The sequence below is a fragment of the Aspergillus aculeatinus genome (genome assembly GCF_003184765.1).
Source record: "Aspergillus aculeatinus CBS 121060 unplaced genomic scaffold BO66scaffold_20, whole genome shotgun sequence".
NCBI lineage: Eukaryota > Fungi > Ascomycota > Eurotiomycetes > Eurotiales > Aspergillaceae > Aspergillus > Aspergillus aculeatinus.
The window spans coordinates 452,139-465,387 of NW_020291489.1; the positions used below are offsets into that span (position 1 = coordinate 452,139).

Below are 13,249 nucleotides of genomic sequence, written 5' to 3' on the forward strand. Positions count from 1 at the left end.
ATAAGCAGGAACGTTCCAAGTGACCTTATAAATTACTGTTTTTTATTATTGAAATTCAACTTTCTCTTATATTCTTTAAATACTCTTACTTCTAAGTAATTTTTCTAAGTTATTTTTTAAGTACTTAATAAGTACTTTCTAAGTACTTATAATTTTAGTAGTTAATAAATATATTTATAATTTTTTAAGTTATTTTTTAAAATACTTATTAAGTACTTTCTAAGTACTTATAATTTTAATAGTTAAAAATATATTTATAATTTTTCTAGGTGATTTTTCTAAGTACTTAATAAGTACTTTCTAAGAAAAATCACCTAGAAATAGTATGTGTAAGAGTATTGAAAAGATGGTGTAGAATAAAATTTTTGGTTTGTAAAGGTAACAGGGTCGCTTGAAAATCACGTGACCAAACTGCTTAGTAAGCAGTTTTCGTTCCACATGAACCGAAAAAGCAGTACAGCTGACCTGCAACCACTTTCTGTCCGGCCAAAACAGATTAGCTGCAGAATGATCTCACACCCTAATCAAGGTATGTTGTTAAGGATGCTTGATGATGTCGTGGGAATGTCAACTTCATGCCTTTCCGGTTGCTTGACGCGGCGCCTTGTTTCAATGACAACACACCCATACCAAGCACTGTTCATGACCTCAACAAAAAGTAGCCCTCATCGTCGATATCAACAACATATTTATCACTCGTTGAAATCTATGTCTTTGGTTCTAAATTCGGCGCGATAACTCGCCAATGCTAATATACAGACAGGTGTTGGTACAATAAGTGGCGGCGCAGTCCTTTGATCCTAGAATTCAAGAAAACCCTTCCCAGTTCCTTGCACGCATCCTCTCCGTGATTCATCATTCGTAAATCATAGATCAAGCAACTGGCAATGCCCAACGTATATAGCCGGCCTATCGCTAGTCTCAAGACCAGAGGCAAAAGAAGTTCACGCGCTGGGACCACGCATGATACACTCTCTCCAACGCCGATATCCTTCATTTATGTTTGTGCCATTTCGTAGCACGAATAGGATAAAGGCGAGTGGGGAGTCCCCTATAGGAGGAGGCGTTCACAGACGAGGCTGCTCGCGTTTCCAGCCGGCCTCTTCCGCGATCAGTTCAGCCGCACGCTCACCGATGGCCAGCACGGTCAACATGGGGTTGATGGTAGGCATCTCTGGGAAGACACCCGCGTCCGCGATACGTACATTCTTGAGGCCCCGCACCTTCAACTGAGGGTCAACGACGGCCATAGGGTCACGGGCCAAGTTACCCATTTTGGTGGTTCCAGCCGGGTGGTACACAGTATGCGCTACGCGACGGCCGTACTCTGAGAGTTCTTCGTCCGTCTGGACCTTGGGACCAGGAGCCACTTCGCGTTTGATCCACTCCTTGAAGGGCGACTGCTGAGCGATCTCGCGGGCCGCCTTGAAGCCAGCGACAATGGTGGCAGCATCGTAGCCCTCCGGGTCGGTGAAGTACCGGAAGTCCAGGGCGGGCTTGACGCTGGGATCAGCCGAGGTCAAAAAGAGACGACCACGGGAGCGGGGGCGAGGGATGTTAGGGGTCATGCAGAACGCATCTACCGGTGTGTCATAACCCAAACGAGTGGTGTTCAAGCAGAAGGGGATCTGGTAGCAGTGCATCATGATATCGGCGGCGCGACCATCAAAACCATGTGCATTGGGAAGCTCGCGACGTAGGAAGATCCCGGCATCAGAGTCCATGGTAGTCTGGTTGGGAGGCACAGGACGGTTGAGCTCCCAGATGATTATACTCTCGGGGTGATCCAGGAGATTCTCGCCGACACCAGGGATGTCCTTAACAACCTGGATGCCAAGAGAGCTCAGCTGCTCACGCGGACCCAGACCAGAGAGCAACATCAAGCGAGCAGTATCAACAGCTCCTGCGCAGAGAATCGTCTCCTTCTTAGCCCGTAGGGTGTGCTTAGCGCCAGACTGCAGCGTGACATCAACACCAGTGACAGTGTCACTCTCGACGTTGACGCGTGACACCCAGGCGTTGGTCAAGATGGTCAGATTCGGACGCTTCTCTTCACCACGGAGAATGGGGTGGATATAAGCGACACTGGCGCTGCTACGGCGGCCATCGTCGGGGTTGTAAGAGACGGAGAAGAAGCCAACGCCCTCAGTCAATTCACCCTTGGAGCGGATTTCCTTGTTGAAATCAGAGATGATGGGGATGTTCATTGCGCTGGAGCAAGCCTGGACCCAGTCCTTGCACAGTTGATTACGGTGACGGCTGTGAACAGGCTGAACGGTGTTGCGCAAATTGTCAAGGACGCGGGTGAAGGTCTCGAAGGACCAGCCTGTGCAGCCGGCCTGCTCCCATCTCTTGCAATCGTATTCGAAAGGACGAAAAGAGATCAAGGTATTGTGGCTGGAGCAACCACCCAGCACCTTAGCACGAGAATGACGGATATGACTGTTGCCTGTATGAATCTTCAATGAGTATTGGGCCTAGATCTCTTTCTTTACTGGACCGGGGCCGGTCGATTTCTACATACCCATTGGTTGTTCAGTTGTACCGTAGTCATAGTCCAACTCGCCTCCCAACAGATTCAACCACTCACGCAGGTTGAGCACGCGGTCATCCATGAAATCACTGGGACCGCCCTCAATCACCAGGATGCGCTTGTTAGGCAAGTACTCGGCCAAACGACTAGCAATGACACAGCCTGCTGTACCACCTCCCACGATGATGTAGTCATAACTGTTGACATCGCCGGCGGGAAAGTCGTTGGTGGTTGCCATGCTGAGCAAGATGAAATCAAATCCAATCCCAAAGCAGGAGATTAGGGTCGTGAGAAAGTACCAGAGATAACAAAAATGATGGCAGGGAGGAAACGGGGCGGGCGGGAAGGGGAAAAAGAGAGAAGACGGCGGGGACGAGGGGAAGCAAATGTCTTTAAATTGAGTATTGGAAAGGGAGACGCGGCGAGTCTACCCCGAAACTATCAGGCCATGTTTTCTTCTCCTAAAACTTGCCAACAATTCCCTTCATTTCCACTCCATGCTCTCCCGCACACCTTTTTTCCCTCATCTTCTTCTTCCTTTGTTCTTTTTTCCCATAAATTTCCTGGACTGGGAGAAAATCTCCACCCCAGGATAAGGCACCGAGTCCGGATCATCCAATAATGATAGTCGTGTGGCGGAAAGTACGCCGCAGTGGGGCACTAGCTCAGCCTCGGCGGTGTGCCCATTGGAAAGTAGTCTGCTGTGCATAGACGGTACTCACTCCGTAGTTATTACTGTAGTACCTAGAAAACAATACTACGTACTAACTTATGTGCACCCCACACAGATTCTCACTGGCCAAGGAAATCCCTTCCTATTCTAAGGTTACTAATTGACTAGCCCGAGTCGGCATCCCTCCCTCCCTCCGACCCGGGCATCTTACTGTCCTTGCATGGGTACCTATAGTAACTAGTACGTATTGTATAGTGTAAACTGATAAGCTTCGGCTCCAACATCCCTCCCATCGTCTATACATACTATATCGCGCAGGACGGACCATTAATGCATAAGTGCTTACCTATAGAATCCATTGGTCCTCAATTCCTCGTTGACCTTCCGCGGTCCGCCCATCTCCTACGACGTCAGTACTCCACATGAGACCCGACACTAGGCCGCGCCACGATCCCGCGAACGGGGCACTAGTCAATGGTAAACTCCATCGGAGATGTAGGGCCGAAGGCTTTCCGGGATCGCATTGCCTGCTTAGGCCTTAGGGTTGAGTTAATAGGCGGCAGCACAGGTATACCGGATTGAGCAAGAGAATAATAGACCGGCATGCAAGTTAAGATGAATGCTACATAGTACAAGGAACTTTTCTTCTTCTCTTTCTGTTCACCTCATCATGGCTTGTAACCAGCTGTTCGATAAGGTTTTCTATCGCGTCCGCATGGGCTTCGTCCTCCGTAGCTGAAACGGCCGTTACACCACTTAACTTACACTGCCGCCGGAGGATCGCTGCCGTTCGTATTAGGTAAGCCTGAACACCCGCCGCCGGGTTTGGCGGTGACTCGGGAAGCCTGCACACCTCCCGAGTCATGCCAATTGTGATCCTATTCGGGCTTAGTTCCTCCGCCACACTTGCGTCTGATCTTGCTCCGGGCTAGTTACCTAGAACTAATGAGCCTCGGAGCAATCTTGCAACTTCATTCATTACATCTACTTTTTACTTTTTCCATACAACTCCAGATAGGATTTGTGGTCCTTTCTCTTCGGAAACAGTGCCGTACAATCATACGGGCATCCTTATCTTCTTTCCCCTTCCCCTCCTCCCACGGGCCTTCTCCTTTCCTTACACACCATTCTCCCTCTTCGCATCAGTAGAGCAATAGGGCTCAAATTCCCTATCAGAGCCATGTCTTCCCTCGCTTTTTCTACTCGCGAATTGTATTATGACGGCAAGACCCAGCCTGCCTCTTCAGGCAAAGCCTTCCAATCTATCAATCCCTCAAACGCCAGTCCTTTGGCTGAGATCCAGGTTGCTTCACATTCCGATGTAGATGCAGCCATCGCTGCCGCCGACCGGGCCTTCCCCTCATGGTCTCAAACACCACCCGTTGCACGTGCCCGCATTCTCCAGAAAGCCGCCGCCCTGCTCCGCGAGCGCAACGACGATATCGCTCGTGTTGAAACTCTTGACTCAGGCAAGGCATATACCGAGACAAGCACTGTCGACGTCGTCACCGGAGCCGACGTACTCGAGTACTATGCAAATCTGGTTGGAGGTGGCGGGCTGAATGGAGAGACCACACAGTTGAGAGAAGATGCTTGGGTGTACACCAAAAAGTCTCCGTTGGGTGTTTGCGTGGGCATTGGAGCTTGGAACTACCCTATTCAAATGTTAGTCAGCCTTCTTCCTCGGCCGCTCAAATCCCCCCCCCCCACCCCCCCTCTCCTTTGCAATGTGGAAGATGCTTAATGGATGACAAGGATGGCTAAGAATCTATGTGCAGTGCGCTATGGAAATCCGCTCCCTGCCTGGCTGCGGGCAATACTATGGTTTACAAGCCAAGCGAATTTACGCCGCTGCATGCACAAACCTTAGCCGAAATTTACACGGAAGCCGGTCTACCCGCCGGCGTATTCAATGTTGTCTACGGTGCCGGCGACGTTGGGGCGTACTTGACTGCTCATCCTACGATTGCAAAAGTTTCCTTCACAGGCCAAGTATCCACGGGCATGAAAGTGGCTGGATCCGCCGCTGGCAATATGAAATATGTCACCATGGAATTGGGCGGCAAGAGCCCCCTCATCATCTTGCCGGACGCGGAGCTCGAGAATGCCGTAGACGGGGCCATGATGGCAAACTTCTATAGTACCGGTCAGGTATGTACTAATGGTACTCGGGTGTTCATCCCCGCTAGCATGAAGACCACGTTTGAGAGGCGCCTTCTGGAAAAGATGCAGTACATCCGTCCTGGGCCTTTATTTGATGACTCAACCAACCTCGGTCCCTTGAGCTCGGCTTTACACCTCGAGAAGGTACTCTCTTACATCCGCCACGGTATCGAAACAGACAATGCTACTCTACTTTACGGCGGTTTGGGCAAGCCAAGTGTTCCGAAGGAGTTGGAATCAGGATTTTGGGTGCGCCCGACGGTCTTCACTGACTGCACAGATGACATGCGCATTGTTCAAGAGGAAATATTCGGCCCTGTGATGTCTATTCTATCCTATGAGACGGTGGAAGAGGCGGTCAGGCGAGCGAATACCACTGAGCTCGGCCTAGCTGCGGGAGTCTTTACCAAGGATCTCAATATGGCCCATCGCGTTATTGACCAGCTACAGGCGGGAATTACCTGGATCAATAGCTGGGGTGAGAGCCCTGCTGAGATGGCCGTTGGTGGCTGGAAGAAGAGCGGGGTCGGAGTTGAGAACGGACGCAAGGGTATTGAGGCATGGGTAAAGAATAAGAGCACCCTCGTTGATATGAATGGAGCGGTAGCCACTGTCTTCGCCAAGCTGTAATTGTGACATCTTAAAATTTGTATATATTACTTCCTAGAATGCACAGTGAATTACGTACAAGCCATTTATGGGCTGCTAGTAAGTGGATGATTACTCTTCCACTCCAAGTGGTCGTTATACTGAGTAGCTGGTGCTTGGTGGCTCTAGTGCAGGAACTTCGTATAGTGCTGCTGGGATCAACTATTCGTCGACTTGAGCAAATTGGTCCGTATGAAGAGCAAGTAGTATTGTCCGAGGTCGCGCTCAGCACATCCCATCGGCTAACAATCGTCAATCTATCACACTCTGTAATCCAAAGCTAGCCTTTTGAGTTTCAGCGCGATTCTTTGCCGCCCAAGTTCAAATTACAACCGCTTGCAGGTGGCGCTGTTATATGCTTCTTGTCTAATGAGTTAGAGCACAGCCAATCCCTACTCCCCGGCTAACTAATCTTCCATCTCAGCTCTTCTGCGAAGATGGGGTTTCCGAGGAGTTTCAAACTTGAGAAAATCATGCCAAAGTCAACTGAGTGATCAAGCCAAGCAAACAAGTCGATTCAGTCTTCCGCGGTCAGATTACATTTCCCTTTACCTTCAGCGGCTCTTCTGTGAATAACCCCAATCCGAATTCTGTTATATTCTTAAGACATGCAATCAGTGTGAAAGAACCCTAGCTCCCATGCGGTCGAAAAACAAATCGCCCTTCAATGCTGAATCCAGCCCGCCTATCGCCGAGTCAACCATTCGTGAGGACATACTGTCAGGTGTTAATTCATCGTCTTCCATGGAGCGACTTAATTCCGTATTGATTCTCAAATCCTTCGGGACCTTTTGTGGTGTACTTTGGGGGGTAAGTTCCTGGTGAGTCTTGCCCAGCCCAACCGGGCCGGGAACGTACATCCGAGGTCGATAAGTAAGAGGCGGGCCTTGAGTGCGCGCGTCTGTACCGGCTTGTTCGATAGACTCAAAATAACGCACTGTTTTAACCTTCAGCTCCAGAGTCGCATCCCGATCGCAGACAATGAGTGGGTGTGGGTGCAACTGCAAGGCCGAGAGCGTCCACATGTGATTGACGCCCCCTTCAATGCCCTTCTCCACTGCGAGAGCCTTGTGAGCACCGGTAGCAACTATCACCACCTCCCGTGCCTCCATAATGGTCTGAATGCCAACTGTCAATGCATGCCGGGGTACCTGATCTACATCATTGTCGAAAAATCGCGAATTGGCTAAGATCGTGTCATATGCCAGAGTTTTAACCCGCGTACGACTGCTCAATGATGAGCCTGGCTCGTTGAAGGCGATATGTCCATCGGGACCCACACCACCTAGGAAGAGTTCAATGCCGCCGTACCGAGCGATTCTGGCTTCGAAGGAAGCACACTCGACCGCGAGATCCGGAGCGTTACCGTCAAGAATGTTAACATTCTGGGGCGGGATGTCCACATGGGAGAAAAAATGCTTATACATGAAGCTGTGGTATGATTCTGGATGATCCCGAGGCAATCCGACATACTCGTCCTGCTTCGGTCAACAAAAGCCATGCAACTTCGCGGAAGAGAGGAATATACGTACCATGTTGAAAGTCACGACATTCTTAAAGGATATCTCGCCTTTCCTGTGCCGGTTTACCAGAGTCTTGTAGATGATCTCCGGGCTACTTCCGGTTGGCAAGCCGAGTACAAATGGCTGGCTTTCAGTTGGTCGAAACTTCTGGATGCGGCCTGCCTGAAGATTAGATGTGATCCACGTAAGAGTACGAATGCAGGCCACGGCCCAACACGATCAACTTTTCAGGCCTCACGCTGGGGCCGGGGGTTCATCTACATACTGATGATATAATCGGCAATGTATTCCGAAGCCTCCAGAGCAGTGTTGCGGATGATAACTCGCCTATTTCCAAGTGGAGTCAGTCTTGATCCAGGTTTGGAGGATATGTAGCACCTTACATTGTAGAAAATATTCCGTTATGCGGGGAGCGACTTGGCCAATGCCGGGGAAGGAAAATACCAATGGGTATGAGTGAGTCAAGCTTGCCAAATGTGATTCCAGCTAGCAGACAAGTAGAATCTGGTATATAGCACTGGAAGATGTATTGAAACAGAAGAGGATGGGAATGGAGGGCGAAACAGAAGCTGGGGGTAGCGATCCTGGGTACAAATGTGTAGAGTTCTAGCTCCTGGCTGGGGAAGAGAATGAAAGGAATTGTAGCACTTTGTAAGTGCTTGACAGAAGATAGAAGCGTGGCCACTAGCTTTCTGTCAAACCACGGCTCTGTAACAGTTTCAATTTACGGGGAACGAAAGGGGGTGCGACAGAATGATGTTACTTCGATCTGGACGTTTTTGTAGGTGACGTCCATCGAAGCAATTCCGGCTCGGCTTTAAGGATGATGACAGCCTACATACCTACTGATTTATCCTAATCACCATCTACTGTAGGTCCAGCAGTCATATGAAAGCATGTGCGCTAGAGGCGTGGAGCTATCGATGACGCAGTGGCCATACCACGGAGAGATTACAGCTGCATGTGCCCCGATTGTCACAGTTGTTATAAAATAAGTATGTGAGGGAACGACGAGCAGTGCACAAGAAAGAAAGCCTTTGTTACAAATAGCATTGTCGGAAACTCTGGGCTGAGCATGATAGATACTGTTACAGACAAAGGTGGCATGGGAGCGCAGGTCCACCGGTGATCCACCACCATCATCTATAGGTAGTGAACTTTAGTTTGATAACTATGTTGGTTACATAAAGTTGAAGGAACCGTGACTTGACCTTTGGATAAAAAGAAAGAAAAGAAAAGAAAGCAGAAAAAGTAATTAGCTAATCATTCGCCACGCCGTCAAGAGGCTGCGGTTGCATTCGGTCATCCATGATGGCAGCAGGCCAAACCTAAAAATTGAAAGAGATGGAAGTGTTTCATTCCACTGATCCATTCCAGCCATGCAACCCCTCGATGGCAGGAAGGAGGGAGATGGACTGAGGGAGTACGCGGGCCTGTTCGGTAACGGACAGTTTCGGTACTGCCTTTGAAATGTACTGTAACAGTAATAAGACTGTAAAGTACAGAGTATGTACTGTATTGTACATTCCTGTACAGTGCAGTAGATTGTATGCATTACGGAAGATAACACGGGAATATGTACAGTACAGTACAGTAGAAGTTAACTTACTCATTGCTTCATCCCGTGCTCATCTGATAGCCTGGCATCATGTGACCCTTGCCTGCAAGTGCCAAGCACGGCACTGTTTGAGTGGGGCTGGTAAGTTCAGTTACCGAATAAGTTACAGAATTACTAAGTTTTTCTCTCTCCTCTTTGCGAAGTTTCGGGTCAAAGATCCAGTCATGGTGCCTCTCACTTATCTGATTTTGTGATCGCCCCCCACCAAGTGCTGCTGTTTCGACGCGGAGATCCAGCCCTGATATAAACTAATGAACAACTGGATAGATGAAATGCATGTGCGAACCAAATAAAGGAATAAATGAATAAATGATTCCCAACCATTGGTCTCTAGCTATTCAACTACCGGCTGACATCTTTACTGCTTGCTTCCTTGGTACTCACACGTGCCCGCTTCATGTTTTCGTCACTCATGGTTCCAGCCATTATCAATCACTCCTACGGTACTCTTGCGATACACCCCTGGCTTTGTCCAATTAGCGAAGCCAGCCAGCCAGCCAGCCCGGGGCTCTGCCTAGGGAATCCGGAGCTTGTCTAAACTGCCGTTTCTGGCACTATCTCCCCCTTTTCCAAAGCATCCGTTGACGTCTGCAGCTCATCATCATTTGTTTCACTGCACACCCATCTTCGCCCCCGCATTATTGGTTTGGAATAGTTCTTCCACACCGGGCCCTCATGGCCCCCAAAGAGATGCTGCCGCCTGGCTGGGAGGATCTAGACAGGTAGGTTCTAACCTTGGTCTTGGCATATTTTGCTCCTCTCGAATGTCCCTCACCATTTTCTCCGATACTGCTGCTGCATTGCTTTGACCCTTGGATTTGCCTTCCTGTCTCTCTATATGTGTTTTCAGACGAGGAATGCGCCTCTTATAGCAGAGTCTTCCTCGAGTAATTTAGTAAGTGGGTAAGCTGTTCACTGCTGACAGTTGCGTTATCCATAATGGCGCTTGGACAGGCAGATGGGGCAACTTTTCATGATGGGCTTCGATGGAACATCGGTCAGTCCTCAGATTCGCTCACTCATCGAGAACTACCACCTCGGTTCGGTTCTGCTCTCTGCAAAGAATCTCAAATGTACTCATACGCCCCATCCCCGCTACACTGTCTTCATTGATGGCTTCTTTCCCTCGGCCTCCCAATTCCGTCTTTAGACATACGCACTGATATACGTCTAGCTGCAGAAGATGCAACACGGTTGGTCCTTGAGCTGCAGACAATCGCTCGGGATGCTGGCCATCCGGTGCCTTTGCTAATCGCCCTGGACCAGGAAAACGGCGGAGTGAACAGCCTGTACGATGATATCTACATCCGGCAATACCCAAGTGCGATGGGTATCGCTGCGACAGGGTCCAAGAGCCTAGCCCATGAAGTTGCGATGGCGACGGCACAAGAGCTCAAAGCCGTAGGAGTCAACTGGATCTTGGGTCCTGTTCTCGACGTGCTCACCAATGTGCGCAACCAACCCTTAGGCGTCCGCACCACAGGAGACGACCCACAAGAAGTATCACAATACGGCGTCGAATTCATGAAAGGCTATCAGAAGGCAGGCCTCGTGACATGCGGCAAGCATTTCCCCTCCTATGGTAACTTGGAGTTTCTCGGGTCTCAGACGGATGTACCAATCATTACTGAGTCCCTAGAGCAGCTTAGTCTGACCGCATTGGTACCATTTCGCAATGCAATCCTTCATGGTTTGGACTCGATGATGGTAGGGGGCGTTTCAATGTCATCGGCCGGAGTCAATGTGATGCACGCCTGTCTCAGTGAGCAAGTGGTTGATGATCTGCTTCGGAAAGACCTTCAGTTCAAAGGTGTGGTCGTTTCTGAGTGCCTAGAGATGGAGGCCCTGACCCACAATATCGGCGTCGGTGGAGGGACAGTGATGGCCAAAAATGCCGGGTGCGATATCATCCTTCTTTGTCGCTCATTTCAGGTTCAACAAGAGGCCATCAGTGGCTTGAAGCTAGGTGTGGAGAATGGTATAATCGGGCGCGGACGCATCGAGCAGTCGCTCCGCAGAGTGTTGAGCTTGAAAGCCAAATGCACGTCTTGGGAGCAAGCCCTCAGCCCGCCTGGTCTTACTTTACTCACCCAAATGCAACCGTCCCACACGAGTCTCTCCACACGAGCATACAACAGTTCTATCTCAGTTGTCCGAGATAAGCAGAACTTACTACCCTTGACCAATATTCTCGAGCAAAACGAGGAGCTGCTCCTCTTGACACCGTTGGTAAAGCCGCTGCCCGCTTCGGCTGTATCGCGCTCCGTGAACGAGCATTTGAACGTATCTCTTGACCCGATCGCGTGGGATCGAACAGCATCTGTTTTGAGTGGCGAAAGTGTCTTCAAAGAGCTTGGGAGGTCCCTTTCCCGACATCGCAGTGGTCGTGTTTTGCATACATCCTACACGTCCAACGGTGTACGTCCGATTCATGAGGACCTCATTGATCGGGCTAGCGCGGTCATCGTCGTCACCGCCGACGCCAACCGGAACTTGTACCAACATGGTTTTACTAGGCACGTGTCTATGATCTGTAGATCCAAATTCACTCCATCAGGCGAACCTCGCGAGAAACCATTAATCGTGGTCGCAGCAAGCTCGCCTTATGACTTTGCAATGGACTTGTCCATTGGAACCTATCTTTGCACTTATGACTTCACCGAAGCGGCCTTGGAGGCCTTGGTCAAAGTACTTTACGGAGAGTTGACCGCCGTGGGGTCACTCCCGGGTTCTATAAGTCGCAGTCAAAAGCTCCACCAGGCGAGGCAACACTGGCTGGTAGAGAGCTGGAATGAGGATAGGGATGCGCATGCCTTAGACTCCCTACTGAATGCTGTCCGAGATGATTGTGGGCAAGGACAATGTCCGGAGTTGCTAGGTGTAACATCTACCAGCTTTCTGCTCCGCAAAGAAGAGATCGATGAGGCACACTTTGTGGTTCGCAACAGCAGTACTCAGGCTTTATACGGATTCTGCTCCACGTATTACTTTCGATCCACGGGCACTGGCGTCATTGGGTCCTTGATCGTCCATCCCGCAAGACGGAAGCTATCTATAGGGAATTCTCTCCACAATCGTGCCATCCGAACTCTTCTGCACAGGAAGGGCATGAAACGGTTTCACCTGGGCTCTCGCCTTCCGGGGATTTATCTGGGTATCCCATCAGCAAACCCGGTGGACCGCAAGAGGCTGCGCCAATGGTTTGCGAACTTGGGGTGGAATACGGCCCTTTCACGGCCTGTCTGTAGCGCGGTCCTGCGCAATTTGTCTTCTTGGACGCCAGCGGACAGCTTGGTTCACGGCATCCAGCATGCGGATGTGGCCTATGATCTTGTTCATGGCTGGGACTATGCAGATTCGATTCTGGACCACATTAAAACGAACTCCAGGCAAGGGGTTCTAGATATCTACAAAGTGGCTTTGAGAGGATCCCCGCACTGTGGGATCATCCGGGCGACCCGCCCCGGTAATGGTGCTATTTTGGGCAGCGTAGTCGTCTACAATGGACGAGCAACTTTAGCGGAGCACATGCCGGTTCTGAGATCGCTTCAAATTGCCGCCGGAGGTATCTCGTCTCCCGTCATATCTCCATCGGTCGGCGAGTACGCTACAGTCATGCAGGGCCTGATCTTACTAGGCATCAAGCAAATCCGCAAACAAGGTGCCGAGGCCGTGATAATGGATTGCGTGAGTCATTCTTTTGAAAAGTGAAGCGGTCTGCAAAAGGGCGTTATTGACGATGTTTGCTACAGGTTGATGGTGACAGCAATCTTGACTGCCTTTCCGGCATGGGCTTCAGTGCCCTGCATAGCTTTGAAGAAATCAATTGCGATGCCGCGACATGGACCATGGCACCTTCCTCGTAGATAGTGCTTTCTGAGCAGCCTCTGCTTTAGATTCTGTGTGATAGCTCCCAAGGTCTGTATATAGTCTTCTCACCTTTGCATGATGATCCACCCGCTGTAAATATCAGTCAATACATCGGACAAAGCAATTCTGAGTCGAATTCGGGGCCCATAACGAGCTTCTAGCTATCTTTCTTTCTTCCTTTTTTGTTTTTACCTTCTTTCTCTGTTTTTTTTTTTTTTTTT

At 49.9% G+C, this 13,249-nt stretch overlaps 5 protein-coding genes across 5 annotated transcripts in view; 3 read left to right on the plus strand and 2 right to left on the minus strand.

Moving 5' to 3' along the window:
- The window catches only part of BO66DRAFT_428391 (formin sepA), a gene marked incomplete at its 3' end in the record, with an annotated part of 3,942 nt that extends 3,669 nt beyond the window's left edge, over positions 1 to 273 (plus strand). The window contains exon 2 of the mRNA XM_025650402.1: positions 270 to 273. Within this exon, the coding sequence (XP_025504785.1) occupies positions 270 to 273 (4 nt within the window). The remainder of the gene's footprint in view (positions 1 to 269) is intronic.
- Positions 274 to 666: 393 nt separating this feature from the next.
- On the minus strand, positions 667 to 2,867 carry BO66DRAFT_428392 (GMC family oxidoreductase). The gene is made up of 2 exons (XM_025650403.1): positions 2,525 to 2,867; positions 667 to 2,449 (listed from the first exon to the last, which is right to left on the minus strand). Exons 1-2 carry the CDS (start codon positions 2,769 to 2,771, stop codon positions 1,068 to 1,070), a joined length of 1,629 nt encoding a protein of 542 aa, XP_025504786.1. The 5' UTR covers positions 2,772 to 2,867; the 3' UTR covers positions 667 to 1,067.
- A 1,303-nt stretch (positions 2,868 to 4,170) lies between these two features.
- On the plus strand, positions 4,171 to 6,060 carry BO66DRAFT_391408 (aldehyde dehydrogenase). The gene is made up of 2 exons (XM_025647250.1): positions 4,171 to 4,871; positions 4,985 to 6,060. Exons 1-2 carry the CDS (start codon positions 4,387 to 4,389, stop codon positions 5,997 to 5,999), a joined length of 1,500 nt encoding a protein of 499 aa, XP_025504787.1. The 5' UTR covers positions 4,171 to 4,386; the 3' UTR covers positions 6,000 to 6,060.
- Positions 6,061 to 6,466: 406 nt separating this feature from the next.
- Positions 6,467 to 8,047, minus strand: BO66DRAFT_75747 (putative glucosamine-6-phosphate deaminase). The gene is made up of 4 exons (XM_025653569.1): positions 7,924 to 8,047; positions 7,806 to 7,867; positions 7,550 to 7,698; positions 6,467 to 7,495 (listed from the first exon to the last, which is right to left on the minus strand). Coding segments are annotated over exons 1-4 (1,077 nt in total). The 5' UTR covers positions 7,926 to 8,047; the 3' UTR covers positions 6,467 to 6,631.
- Positions 8,048 to 9,356: 1,309 nt separating this feature from the next.
- Positions 9,357 to 13,159, plus strand: BO66DRAFT_373018 (putative beta-N-acetylglucosaminidase). The gene is made up of 4 exons (XM_025645523.1): positions 9,357 to 9,880; positions 10,113 to 10,231; positions 10,333 to 12,845; positions 12,911 to 13,159. Exons 1-4 carry the CDS (start codon positions 9,834 to 9,836, stop codon positions 13,022 to 13,024), a joined length of 2,793 nt encoding a protein of 930 aa, XP_025504789.1. The 5' UTR covers positions 9,357 to 9,833; the 3' UTR covers positions 13,025 to 13,159.
- The last annotated feature ends 90 nt before the right edge of the window (positions 13,160 to 13,249 follow it).